Below are 13445 nucleotides of genomic sequence, written 5' to 3' on the forward strand. Positions count from 1 at the left end.
TTATTTTGTGTGTATGAGTGTTTTGCCTGCATGTAAGTACAATGCCCATGGAAGTCAGAAGAGGGTGTTAGATTCCCTGGAATTGGAGTTATCAGTGATTGTTAGCTACCATGTGGGTGCTGGGAACCAAACCTGGGTCCTCTGAAAGAGCAGCCAGTGCTCTTAACTGCTGAACTGTATCTCCAGCCCCTGGACTACTATTTTTAATATTAATTGAAAAGCTTACAGTATCATGAAAATTTGTGTGTATATATCACATGCTCCCAAAGCTTGACCACTCAAAGGAAAAATCAATCCAGTATTGAAACAAATCCTCAACTGTCCTTTTCCTTAAACGATAAGAAGAATCCATTTCTCCTTATGGATCAAAGGCTGCCTGGAGTCAAGAAGACATAGGAGTCTCTGAACCAGCCCAACAGCCCTCATCCTATCCTTGTAAACAGCTGTTCTCTTTCCACTCATTGAATCGGAGCTCTTTGGATAACTATTGCCTTGGGCTTTTATGGAATGCTTATCAAAGGGCCAAACCATAATTTTTTTCTGAATTTTTATGTGTATGAATGTTTTGTCTGCTTGTACATAAATTCACCCATGTGTTTAATGCCCACAGAGGCCAGAAGAGGACATTACAACCCCTGTAGTTATGATGGTTGTTAGCTGTCGTGTGGATGCTGGGAACTGAATCCCAGTCCTCTGGAAGAGCAGCCAATGCTCTTAACTGCGGATCCATCTCTCCAGCCCCTGGACAAATATTCTCAGTATATGCATCTGTTCCCTAGAAAACATGTGAAGGAAACCTGTGGGTCAGAGGCTACTTACCTGGTCAGAGCTACTTTCTAGGAATGAGCTATCAGCAGGCATTCATTTTTGGAAGAGAAAGTAAGGAAATAGGGGCTGGAGAGATGGCTCAGCAGTTAAGAGCACTGACTGTTCTTATGGGTTCAAGTCCCAGCACCCACATGGCGGCTAATAATCATCTGTAACTCCAGTTCCAAGGGATCTGACACCCTCTTCTGTCCTCTACAGGCATTGCATGACATGGGTATATTTACATACATGCAGACATAACACTCATACACATAAAATAAAGCAAAAAAAAAAAAAAGAAAGAAAGAAAGAAAGAAAGAAAGAAAGAAAGAAAGAAAGAAAGAAAGGAAATAATTCAGAGTGACTTTCTCCAGGACAACCCCAGGTGTTTCAAATACACGCTGAGGTGGAAGCACAGGATCCACAGTCAATTGCTTTATAAGGAAAGTAAATCTTTTTTTTTTTTTTAATTTTAGAAAGCACCAAAAAGCATTTATGGGAGGTGGTCAGTGAAGTCTCACTGTTATATGTTAAAGTAAAGAAACCAGAGGCCAAGATCCCAACCACTGGAACAACTCTGACTTCTACATCAACATTTCTCCAAGCATACTGGTTAAGCTTCTGCCTTGCTAAAGAAGTCTTTTCACAGCAGAGGCCCTGTGCGGAACTTCTGCACTCAGAGGCCCTTGCTGGCATCAGGGCAGTAGAAGCACACACCTACAAGCCCGACACCTGGGAGGTGGAGGATCAGTCTCTAGGCCCGGGCTAAGTGAGAGCTGTCTCAGAAAAGAAAACAACAAAAAGCCAGTGTATCCTCTCTAGAACAGACAAATAGTTACTGTCTCCTATTTCTGTATCACATTTGCAAAACTGACTACTCCAGTGAGGTAGTTCAGAAATTGAATCATGCTTACATCTCAGAAAGTTGGAGCTAAATCTGAGGTATTTCTACATCCCTCTTGAGATGTTTCTTTATGAGCCAAGAGTCATTTCTTTACATATGAAAGTTGTTCACTGGAATCTGACATCGATGTATAAACACTTGAGGTCCTGGGAATACTCACTCTGCAGTAATCCAAAGTGGCGACGTACTCATAAGATCCCAGAGATAACTCTGGCTTCTCGTACTGGTCCAGCCTTCTTCCAATGTGGTCCAGATGTTGGAAATAGAATGGTGGCACTAATGAAAACAGAACAAACAGACAGTTGAACAGGTTCTCAAAACTGATCATGAAGGAAAGGAGTCAGCATAAGGAAAACGTGTTTGAAACTTGGAATATAGTACATTCTCGGTATCCTTTATCTTGAAAGCCTATCTTGGAAAGCATGTGAGCTTTTTAAAAAGCATACTAACATTCTGACTCTTATATGTGTTTTCAATCATTACAACCTTGCCCTTTAATTATGTTTATATTAGTTTGTCATATATAAATTTTGGAATTTTTATAGTTAAATCAATTTGCCTGGAATTCAGATTATAGAACTGTGCAATTTCATACATAGCATTCATTGCTATTCCTCACTAAAATGTATTACTGCATCTCAATCACGAAATGTTTTGATCATGTAGAAAACCACAGATTATTCATGGTTATATAGCCAGGATGAGTTTTCTTTAAAACCCTCTTGATCATCTAGAAGTCATTGATGGCAAAGAACATTTATAATTTTGGAAATCCTGGATAAAAGTACTGGTTTTTTCAAGTTAACACACTTAAATATTTAATAATCTCTACTTATCTCTTTCATTAAGGATTTAGTTTTCTATTTGATTTTCAACATACCTAATAGAGTAAATGAAGTATTTTGGACTATACTATCAACTACAATCTTTGTTATACTTTGAGAAATGTCTTCAGCCCGGGGGTTTTGCACAATAATCTTTTAACATTTGGCCTTAATACATGCAGAAGATTACTGTATTAGGGAAAGACTACACCACTAAGACTTCAGTTGAAGAAGTCTAATTTGATTCAAATGTCTCAGAAGGTTACTTCTGGCAAAGTCCTGGAAGTCACCCAAAGGCACAGCAAAACTCATGAGTCACACACTGAACACTTGGACAAATAAGGCCTGGTGTCTCCATGCAAAAGAACTCCTGTTGCCTGGAGAGTAACAGGAAAGTGAACATTCTGTTAATAGTACGTGGAAAAGTGACCAATGCTCGTTTGAGAATTTCGTAAAGAAAAGCATTTCTCTTTGTAAAAAACCACAAAAGTCCTTTATTTTACAACCAACTGTTCAGTAGTCTTTACTTTTAGTTGTGAAACTGAAATGTAAATCATAACAGGACTATTTTCCTAAGGTTGAACTTTGAAAAAAAACATGAGAGAACCTCAAGTTTTCTGCTCTTACCATATCATGGCCATTTCTTTTAAAGTAAGCTCTACAGGACTCATATTTACAGAGTCAACTCAACTTGAAAAATTCATCTGCCAAAGATTACAGGAGAGGAAAGTGATATTCTCAGTGAGGTAAAGAAATTGGGGGGACATGGCGGCTGTTAGGTTACATGCAGGTGTGATGTAGAGTTCTGCGCTGTTAGAATGTATGGAATGGTCATTTCTACACAGCACAAGAGATACTTCACTCACATTCATACATGTACATGTAATGTGAATTCTTTCTAAAATTAACCTTATATGTGCATTAGCATTTAATACTACCAGTCATTATTATCAGCCAGTCACCATACATTATGCCACATGGTCTGTTCCTGTCACACTTTGTGTATGTGCATAGGTGCAGTATACGTGTGTGCATGTGCGTGTGGAGGCCATAGGTCAACCTCAGGTGCTGTTCTCCAGGAGCCATCCACTGTGCAATTCAGACAGGGTCTGTTGCTGGTACTTGGAGCTTGATGATTTAGCTAGGCTGGCTGGCCAGAGAGTCTTAGAGATCCTCCTATTTCTGTCTTTTCCAGCACTGAAATTACAAACGTGCGCCACTACATCCATCCATCCTTCCTTCCTTCCTTCCTTCCTTCCTTCCTTCCTTCCTTCCTTCCTTCCTCCCTCCCTCCCTCCCTCCTTTTCTTATTTATTTATTTATTTATTTATTTTTTTGTGTGTGTATGTGTGTTTTCCTGCATGCACTGTAAGTGCACAGGGGCCAGAAGAGGGTGTCAGATCCCCTAGCACTGCAGTTACAGAAGGATGTTAACTGCCATGTGGGTGCTGGGAACTGAACCCGGGTCCTCTGTAAAAGTAGTCAGTGCTCTTAACCACTGAGCCATGTCCCTAGCCTTTAGCTTATTTTTCATGTGGGTGCTAAGGATCAAATTTGGGTGCTTGTTTGTGTAGAAAGCACTTTACCCACTGAACTAGCACCCCATCCCCCTCCCTTATGCTTTCCATTATCAAGTTTCCCACTAGGCAATCAATGGACAGTCTACAAGGTAGTTAAGAGTAGATTCCACTGGGTTCTGAAGCCAACAAATCTTCCTTCATTAAACCTAAATAAGGAGCATCGGGGTGACCTAAATCCAAGGGACTCTGACTTCCTTCTAAGAACTTCTTGAGTCTAGCTGGTACAACCCTGCTACAAAGTGAACATGGAGGCCACTTGGGGTGGGAACCCAAAGAAACAGTGTCTGTGTGAGGAGAGCTAAAATTTCTGAGTTTGGATCCAAAACTTCCCTATAAGGACCAGCTGGGCCTTTAAGGTCCCCATGCTGAGACTGTGTACATGCGGCCAGGGGTGACAGTAAACCGAAGATCCCAGGGGTGACTGGACTTAGCAAAGAACTTTATTCAAATGTTTCAGGAAATGGCTCTGCCTTTATAAGAATGTTTTCTCCAGAACTAAGACACAAAGAGGTGAACTGTTATGAGGTTTAGAAAGCCAAGTCCTAACACAGAGTAATAGGAAGATTTAGCTGCAGACTTAAAGTCATCTAGGATAGGAGACGGAACAAGATCTTCCTTGGATAGAGTAGGGTTATGGTGGGGGTGTCTGGGAGAAGTTAGGGGAGGAGTGTGGGGGTGTAAATGTGATCAAAACACCTTCTATGAAATTCTAAAAGAACTAATACAATTTTTTTTAAAGAGAAGGGAAGCTAGGCATAGTAGCACATGCCTTTAATCCTAGCACTCAGGAAGCGGAGGCTGGTGGTATCTGTGAGATCTAGGCCAGCCTGGTCTACATGGTGAGTTCCAAGTCAGCTGGGGCCACAAGAAGACCTTGTCTCAAAATAACAATAACTAAAGAACAAAACAAAAAACAAACCCCAAAGATGAAGGGAAGGTTAGCAGAACTGGGTCTCACCCCATGTTCAGTTTGCACTGAGATGTTGTAGTTGGCACAAGGAGAGAGACGTCCCAAGAGTCCCACGCCACGGCTGTCACAGCAAGGAATTTTTTAAGAACTGATCAAAGATCTTCATGAGAAAGACTCATGTGGCATGTGTCTGGTGCTCTCAGTTGGATACAGACACAATCTTATGTCACACACGCAGTGCTCGCCCACGAGAGAGTCCCACAGTACCAAAGGACCATTAACACCGGGATACAGGCAGAAAATGGCCTGGGCTCAGGGAGTGATGTGAAGGAACAGAGGAAAAGACTGGGAAACTCTTACTCTAAGAATCATCACATGGCTGAAAAGGTCTGTAAGCGCATGAGTGTGGGAATGTTTTCACCCGAGGATCCGCTCTACCGAACACCAAAGAGTTTAAACTACAGAAACATGTCATAAATGTGAGAACACTTTTGGCAAGTTTACAGCTTTTTCAACATGACTGAATTCATGCTAGGATAAAACTAAAAATATGTAGGAAGAGACATCATGATAATGTCCCTTCTTTCTTAAAAATTCAACATTGATAGCATTGATATAAGCCCTTGGTTATACTTGAGCTTTTCCTAAATACCAATGAGCTTAAATTCAAGAGTAACTCTAGCTGGGTGTGGCAGTGTACAACTTTAAAATTCCAGCACTAGGAAGACAGAGATGCAGACTGATCTCTATGAGTTCAAGGCCAACCTGGTCTACATAGGGGGTTCCAGAATAGACAAGGCCACATAGTGAGGGCCTGTCTCAAAATTAAAAAGAAAAGAAAGGGACAGTCCAAAAGAGAGAAATATGAAATATTTAGGCTTTATCTCATATTGCATCCAAACAGAGTTTTGTGGAAGGAGAATGACAAATAGCTCCCCGCCCCCTCAGGTTTACACGAAGCTACGGTACAATTTCTACATGTAACTCCTACAGCTACATAAAGTAACAGGGACCTGGAGTCCCCATTCAGTGTTGGATTCCATTTGGGGAAATTATAAAGAAAGTAGTGCTACCTGGGTGGGGTCGGGGGATCTGGTTTCCTGAGCTAAGAAATGTAAGCTTTTACAGGGAGCACTTAATGGCACACTTACCATCATTCACACAGTTGCAAAATCCACACTGGTAGCGTCTTCCACCTTCAATGAACTGCATGAATGGGCACATGTAGGCTTTGCACCTGTTGCATCTCACTGGTCCACTCTCCCCGTGATTTACTAAGTATAAGGGCGTCTAGAAGAAGCAAGAAATGAAATGAACAGGGAACGCGGGGCTTCCAGATGTTATTAAAATCTGAATTTCCCCCAATGTAATTCATTAAAGAAATCTCTCTTTTTTTTATTTTTTATTTTATTTTATGTACATGAGTGTTTTGCTTGCACATGCGTAAGTGCGCCTATGTCATGCAAAGCCCACAGAGGCCAGAAGAGGGTACTGGATTCCCTGGAACTGGAGTTATGGATGGTTGTTAGCGACCACATGTGTGTTGGGAACCAGACCCAGGTCCTCTGCAAGAATAGTCAGTGCTCTTAACCGCTGAGCCATCTCTCCAGTGCACAGTTAAAGAAATCTTAGTGCTGAGCATTTGACAGGACAATGAAGACCTTTCCCTGATCACTGGCGAATTCAAGGCAATATGACATAGTCCACCATACCCAAACAAAAACTTAAATTCAGGTATATTTACAAACATATCTCACTTATAAGCATATATCAACATCTGCATATTGATATCAATGTATATATGATGTTCATCTGTGTTTGCTAAGAGGAAAAATGGAATATAATGATGGTAATAGTCCTTCATTAAGCTCGTGTTGAAATGTCCTGGGCACCTTCCATTATATATCTGCTAGGCTTGTGTATCCTACAAATAAGAATGAATTGGCTGTGTTTAAAAACTCTGGTTTTGTACAATAGCATGCTATTTAAGTAGTTCCCTCAAAGTACACAAAATATTTATTTTAAAATTAAGCTACTTAAAAAAATGTGGAAGAATGTCATTGTGTAGAACTGGCAGCAGACTGGGCTTTTCCGTTACTCTATCAAATGCAAAATGCTTCAGGACATCAAGTACTCAGTGTTGACTCATCATGCTTTGCCAGCACTGAGGGGGAAAAATGTGATTCAGATGATTCTTTCTCATTACCATATGAGAAAGCCACAAATGGAAAGTGAAAAGACCAGCATTAGGAAACTGCTTGTTTTTAAGGCCTCCAGCGTTCTCAGTAAACCCACAGAGACCCGTGTGCTTTATTTTATCAATCTCTTTAAAAATAACATTTTTGGAAAAGTTTAAGAACTCTAGGGCTGTGCATGTCAATAAAAATCTTAAAGTTGTAAAGAAAACAGACTGCTTTTTATAGTGTCCTGAAGAGCAGGAGGTCGGAGGAGGTGGGCTTGGGAGTGAGAGGTCATCAGGATATTATCTGCTAAAGCCTTAGAAAACCCAGACATGCTGTTTGTCCTTGCCCAGAAGTTCAATGTGAAAAGTGACCCACTGCTGAGGTTTCAGAAATGAGCTGTGAGGTCTCAGAATAGTGGAAGAGGAAGTGTGGGAGAAGTGGCAGGAGAGGAGGAGGGAGGAGGAAGAGGAGGAGGAGGAGGAGGAGGAGGAGGAGGCCATCCAACAGGTTTAACACAATACAACACAAATATACAAAATAATTTTTTAAAGACTAAAAAGCACACACTCAGAATCACTTCCAGGGCCCCTGCACTGTCCTCTCCCTCACCTCATGCCTTGTGGGAGTTAGAAGATTGTTCTTTCTAGGGTGTGGTCTATTTTGATCTACTGGATGCACACAGCTCTGCCTCACTGGCAGGGCTGAGACAAGGATTAACACGTCTATGTGTAGAGCAATGTGCTTGGCAAGGATGGCTGGAGAAAGGTAACTTATCATTTCTGTCCAGAACAATCTGTCGTCCTCTTTCAAAAGCACTTAGCTCAAGAAATCATCTTCAATGGGAGAGTCTGGAGCTAGATAAGTGTGAGGTGTGCTTGGGTTTCTGAAGGCAAACGTCTTAGTTGCTACAAAATGCTATCCTGAAACGACTTAGAGGCAGAGAATTGATCCTCCGGGAGATTTTGATATGGATTATCACCTAGCAGTTAAAAGCTGAGAGGGAGTTTTATATATCTAGGAATTTGCTTTAAACTCACACACATATTCACACGGGGTGTACACATACTCTTTGAAGACTTAAAGTGGCAAAGGTAAGAACTGATAAGACAGCAAACGGAAGCAAAAAGATGAAGAAAACAAACACAAAAGATTTTTAGGAGCATGGTTAGAGATCAGGAGACTACGAAGCCAAAGCGAACAGCTCAGGTGCTCTGGTCAGGTCGCTGCTGCTGGATGCCTGTGGACCCACTCACCCTCAGGTGCCTCAATCTGCCGTCACGTGGGTCTCATCTTCAAAGACTTGAAAGACTACCATCAATTCCTGAAATCCTGAAATGCTTTGGAAACCAAACATCATGGGATCATTTGCTAGACAAGCCAGTGACGGTGGAAGGGAATTTTCCTTTATTTTCAGTATTACCATTTGCCAAAGCATATCGTGCCTCAACTGTCCATGAGCTATCACCAACTACCACGTAAGCATGACAGTCCTGGCAGAGTCAACCTCCCAGAAATGTGTAGCAATGAGCTGCAGCAAGTCAGGACTGCACCTGGCTACTAAGAACATTTGTTTTGTGTTTGCTCTCTTGGATAACAGAGGCTAGGTAACTAAGAAGTCTTCAGACCGTGGAGGTGATGTAAGCTTTCTCACTGTTTACATTTTATTTCGGTGTCAGAACAAGGACTTCCAAATGGCACTGTTGTTTCACCTCTCGGGCCAGCCTGAAAACCATCAGGATTTCCACTCTCCATGTGTCCCCATATGCGCTCTGCAGTAACGTGTGAGCTCATAGACAACTAAGCTCACTTTCTTTCAACACCTGGATATTAGTGAATTTTTTTTCACTGAAATTCTTTTTTCCTCCAAATGTCTTAAGTTGCTCTCTTTCCTTGTGGGGACATTATACCGTACTAACCGCAGAAACATCCAGACTTTAAGAAGCTGTTTCTAAGCGCATGCTCGTCTCTGGCTGCTAGTTTGCTGCATGCTCCGTTCTCCGTTCCTGGCTAGTCTCGGCCGTGCTGCCACATGGCGTTAATTTATCTACGTGAGATTGACAGGGAAGCTAAGGACAAGAAGGAGATTAATTTGAATTTCCTATTTTTGAATTATCATGGGTGTGGTGAAAGCATATTGGCATTACTTTTTATTAAAATGTTTTAATTAAGCAAAATATATCTCTCTGTGCATATAAAATATTACTTAGCATTAATATGCAATCATCAATTAAAACCAAAATAACTTTTGATTAGTTTTCTATGTTAAAGAAGTACTAAGATACTGAGCCAGGTAGTGGTGCGGCATGTCTTTGATTCTAGTGCTCGTGACAAAAAGGCAGGCAGATCTCAGTGGGATCAAGGCCAGCCTGGTCTACGTAGGGAGTTCCAAGCCAGCTGGAGCTACAGGGAGACCCTGTGTCAACCCCCCCAAAAAACAAAAAAGGTATCAGTCAACATCTCCTTAATGTTACTGATATAATTTTGTAAGTTTTTTAGTGTGATGATTTCACTCAGTCAGGTAATGTGACACTTGTACATTAGGTTCCTGGCATCCTGCCTCTCTTTGTGGGGCTTTCCATGCAGTGGAATAAACAGTGAATAAAAGGAAACAAGCTCATGAACTCATGTAAAAGAACAGGGCCCAAACAGAAAGATCACTTTACCAAGTATCATTAGCGAAAGCTATTTCTGGCTGAGGAAGGAGATGTTAGACTACTGACAGATTACAATTCCAAAACAAAAGCAGATACTTAAAGAAAATGAATCACTATGTAGGAAGACCCATCATGAAGAATGTCTATAAAATCTGTATGCTGTGGGATTTTGTTTAGGCCCCGACATTGTTAGGAAAACTCTAAATGTGACCAGTAGAAGGTACAAGCCTGGAACTCTAGCAGTAGGGAGGCCGAGGCAGGAGGATCTTAAGTTGAAGGCAAGCTTACTTTACACAGATTCTCTCCCAACAAAAAGCTCTAGATACACGTTTTGCTATAGACTTTCTATTCTAGGAAAGGGAAGAATTATAGAAAACAGTTAAATATCAAACCCAGAAAGCCAAAAATGTGAAGTTGTTTTTATAGGCCAGATCCAGTAGGTGGCACTGTATGACTAAAATTTAAAACAAAGCTATCAGTAATACCCAAGGTAGTTGTTAAATATCACGTAGGTAACTTTAGTAACAACTAAACTTGGAGCAGCCAGTACATCATAAATTAACAAATATAAACTTTTCTTAAAATTATCCAACCTTTGAGCAATGTTTTAAAACTATTGTTAAACAATGAAGTGAAACAAGAAACAGGCTATTAGGAGCTGGAGAGATGGCTCAGTGGTTAAGATCACTTGCTGCTATTGCAGAGGACCTGGGTTCAATTCCCAGCACCCACATGGCAGCTCATAGCTATCTGTAACTACAGTTCCAGGGGATCTGACGCCCTCCTCCCATCTCTGTGGGCACGACACACACATAGTACACAATACATATGTGCAGGCAAAATATACACATAAAATGAAAATAAATCTTTAAAAAGAACTATTTTGGGTATGTTTCATATAAGTTACAGGAATTACCAAACTTACTAGGGTAATAAATAGAAAAATATTATTTAAATGTTTCTAATACTTTGCCTTGACTATACATAGGAAAATAGAGATCCTGTGATAGGCAGTCACCACCAGTATACAGCAGGCAACTTAAAGGTGGCAGGAAAGAAAAGGGCAGCAGGAAGCCAGCACTCACTTCCCGCTCTGCACACTGGCAATCGAGGTGCAGCATAACACCAGGGCAGTCAGTGCCCGGTGCTGAGTCATGGCACTGGGCAGCACCATGACAGAGAAGCGATACAGTCACAGCCAACAGAGAATCTCAGAAGCAAATGATGCTCACGCAGACACAAGGCCCAACAGCTACGCCCAGGTCTACGAAGCTGGATTAGCCATGCCTGGTGACATCTGGGACACTGGTGGTGCACTCCGCCTCCTTTCTTCTCCAATTTGCTTCACTAGCCACTTTCCTCACTTTTCAGCACCAAAGTTCATGTAAGAATACAGGCACACACACGAGCACACACACACACACACACACACACACACACACACACACATCCTTCAGACACTTTCCCCTCTCAGCCAGTTTGGGGAAAAACACATATCTTCCTTTTCAATGTACACGTCTCTCCTTTTATCTCCTTCACCGAAGTTCTCTAGGTAAGAGTCCTGGAACTACACAGCTGTCATCTACCAATAATGTTCTACTTTACTAAGTAGAGGTTATAGAAGAGAGAGCTGTGCCTATGCTGGGACCTGAATCAGAGGAGATTTAAAATAAGGCCTGCCAAAATGTGGCACAGCCCTCCAGCTTAGAAAAGATGTGCATTCAACATCAGACTAAGTTCTCAGCAGATCACTGTAAATCTGGGCCCCAGAGGCACGGACTTCAAATGGTCGATGTGACATAAGGCCTACAGTCCCCTCCTTGGGACCAGAGCATTACTTACTTTTTCAACGATCACAAGAGGAGGTCAGTTGGATAGTTTTGATGAATTAGGGGATAAAGTAAAAACGTTCTGGCTGAAGCATGTGAAGAGATAATCCAGAGCCTGTGATGAGCAAAGCACCGTTAAAAACGTGAAACATTCAGACTGCGGGGCTGGAAGAGTACAGTCTGTTCTTATGCATGGAGCTAAAAAGAGGACTGAGTGGGTATCAACTGCATGTATTAAAGACTTTCCATATGGAAGAGAAGAAAGAAGCAGCTTCTATGTGCTTTCTATTTTTAGCTTGCTATATGTGATATGCAGTCAGCCCATCAAAAAAGATTGGATGAATAGGCTACAATGCATTCATTACTTAAAGAGCAATATTATTTTGACTTTTAAAAATAAGTGCAAATGTAAGAATATTTGTTTTATGTTGTCAAGATATTTTCAAGATAACTTCTAGTTTTACAAACTCATTTAAAGGAGAACAGGCACATGTGTTAAAGAAACCACAAGTACATTTTTTTTTTTCAGGACAAGTGTTTGGAAGACCATGGAAAGGATGTATTGTCTTACAGAGCAGAGGACTTCCAAGCACTGGGCAATCTCAGAAGCGTGAACACTGAGACTCATGGAGTCACTCCACACTGGCTACACTCATCTATTAAGCTGGAAGAAGGAGAGACGAAGGACAGAGGAGCAGAATGCAGTCAGTGGTCTGGTGCTTCCCATTCCTCTCCCCAGGAGTTTATAAGGGAGGTAAGAACAACTTCAAAGATTTTTTTTTTCTACTTCAAAAAAGCATACACCTACTTCATTTCAATTATCCATAGTAACTTAAACTTTCTACTTCTCCTAAGGTCAGGGCAACACTAAATTATGTAATTTCTACCACATATGACTTGTCTTTCCCTGTATGTGGCTCCCCAGGAGACCAGAGTTTCATCTACACATCTGCTTTGTAACCATTCACACCAGCCAGCATCCAAAAGCAAGCTTCTAAAGTGCTCAGCATCAACGTGACAATGGATCCACCTTCACAGACCTGGAGGGGCATCTTGTAAGGGTCTGCATTTCCACTAAGGTAGCCAAAAACATTTCAGGAAGGGACAAACGTAAGGAAGATAAACTCATTAGCCTACAGAGTGCATGGCAGTGAATGGACTGGGAGCTCACAAGAACAGCTTCAGAATATAATTGATGTATTTTAAGTGCAGAAATAGGTTTCCCCTCCGCCAATATGAAAAAGTACAGGAAGTCATCACAAGAAACAGAGGTTGCTTCCTGGAGATGGGCATGATGCATGAAGGAGGGAGTTTTAATGCAGCAGGAATGGGCTCCATTGCTCTTCCCAGATGACAGCGAGGAGCCTGAAAGGTACTGGAAAAGTCTGGAAGCCAGGAAAATGTTTTATAACAAACAGTTCATTGATATACAGATGGTAGATAGAGATGCTAGATAGAGAGACAGATGATAGATAGATGTAGATAGATATTGATATATATAGATAGATGATAGATGTAGATAGATATTGATATTATATATAGATGACAGATAGATATAGCTAGATATTGATATATAGATATATAGATATAGATAGATGTAGATAGATATTCACATAGATTAGATAGATAGATGATAGATGTAGATAGATATTCATATATAGATAGATGATAGATAGATGTAGATGTTGATAGATAGATGATAGATAGATAGATGATAGATAGATAGATAGATAGATTTTTTAAATCTTTTTGAG

The 13445-nt window shown here is 41.0% G+C and overlaps 1 protein-coding gene across 3 annotated transcripts in view; it reads right to left on the reverse strand.

The window, feature by feature from the left end:
* Positions 1-13445, reverse strand: part of Sec24d (SEC24 homolog D, COPII coat complex component) — a 102509-nt gene that overhangs the window by 34547 nt on the left and 54517 nt on the right. For all 3 annotated transcript variants that reach the window (XM_008846039.3, XM_008846040.3, XM_029569826.1), the window contains exons 9-10: positions 6177-6315; positions 1872-1987 (exon numbers count right to left, since the gene is read on the reverse strand). In XM_008846039.3, coding sequence (XP_008844261.1) covers positions 1872-1987; positions 6177-6315 — 255 coding nt within the window. The remainder of the gene's footprint in view (positions 1-1871; positions 1988-6176; positions 6316-13445) is intronic.

Source organism: Nannospalax galili, unplaced genomic scaffold (genome assembly GCF_000622305.1).
Source record: "Nannospalax galili isolate Female #2095 unplaced genomic scaffold, S.galili_v1.0 scaffold142, whole genome shotgun sequence".
In the NCBI taxonomy this organism is placed as follows: Eukaryota; Metazoa; Chordata; class Mammalia; order Rodentia; family Spalacidae; genus Nannospalax; species Nannospalax galili.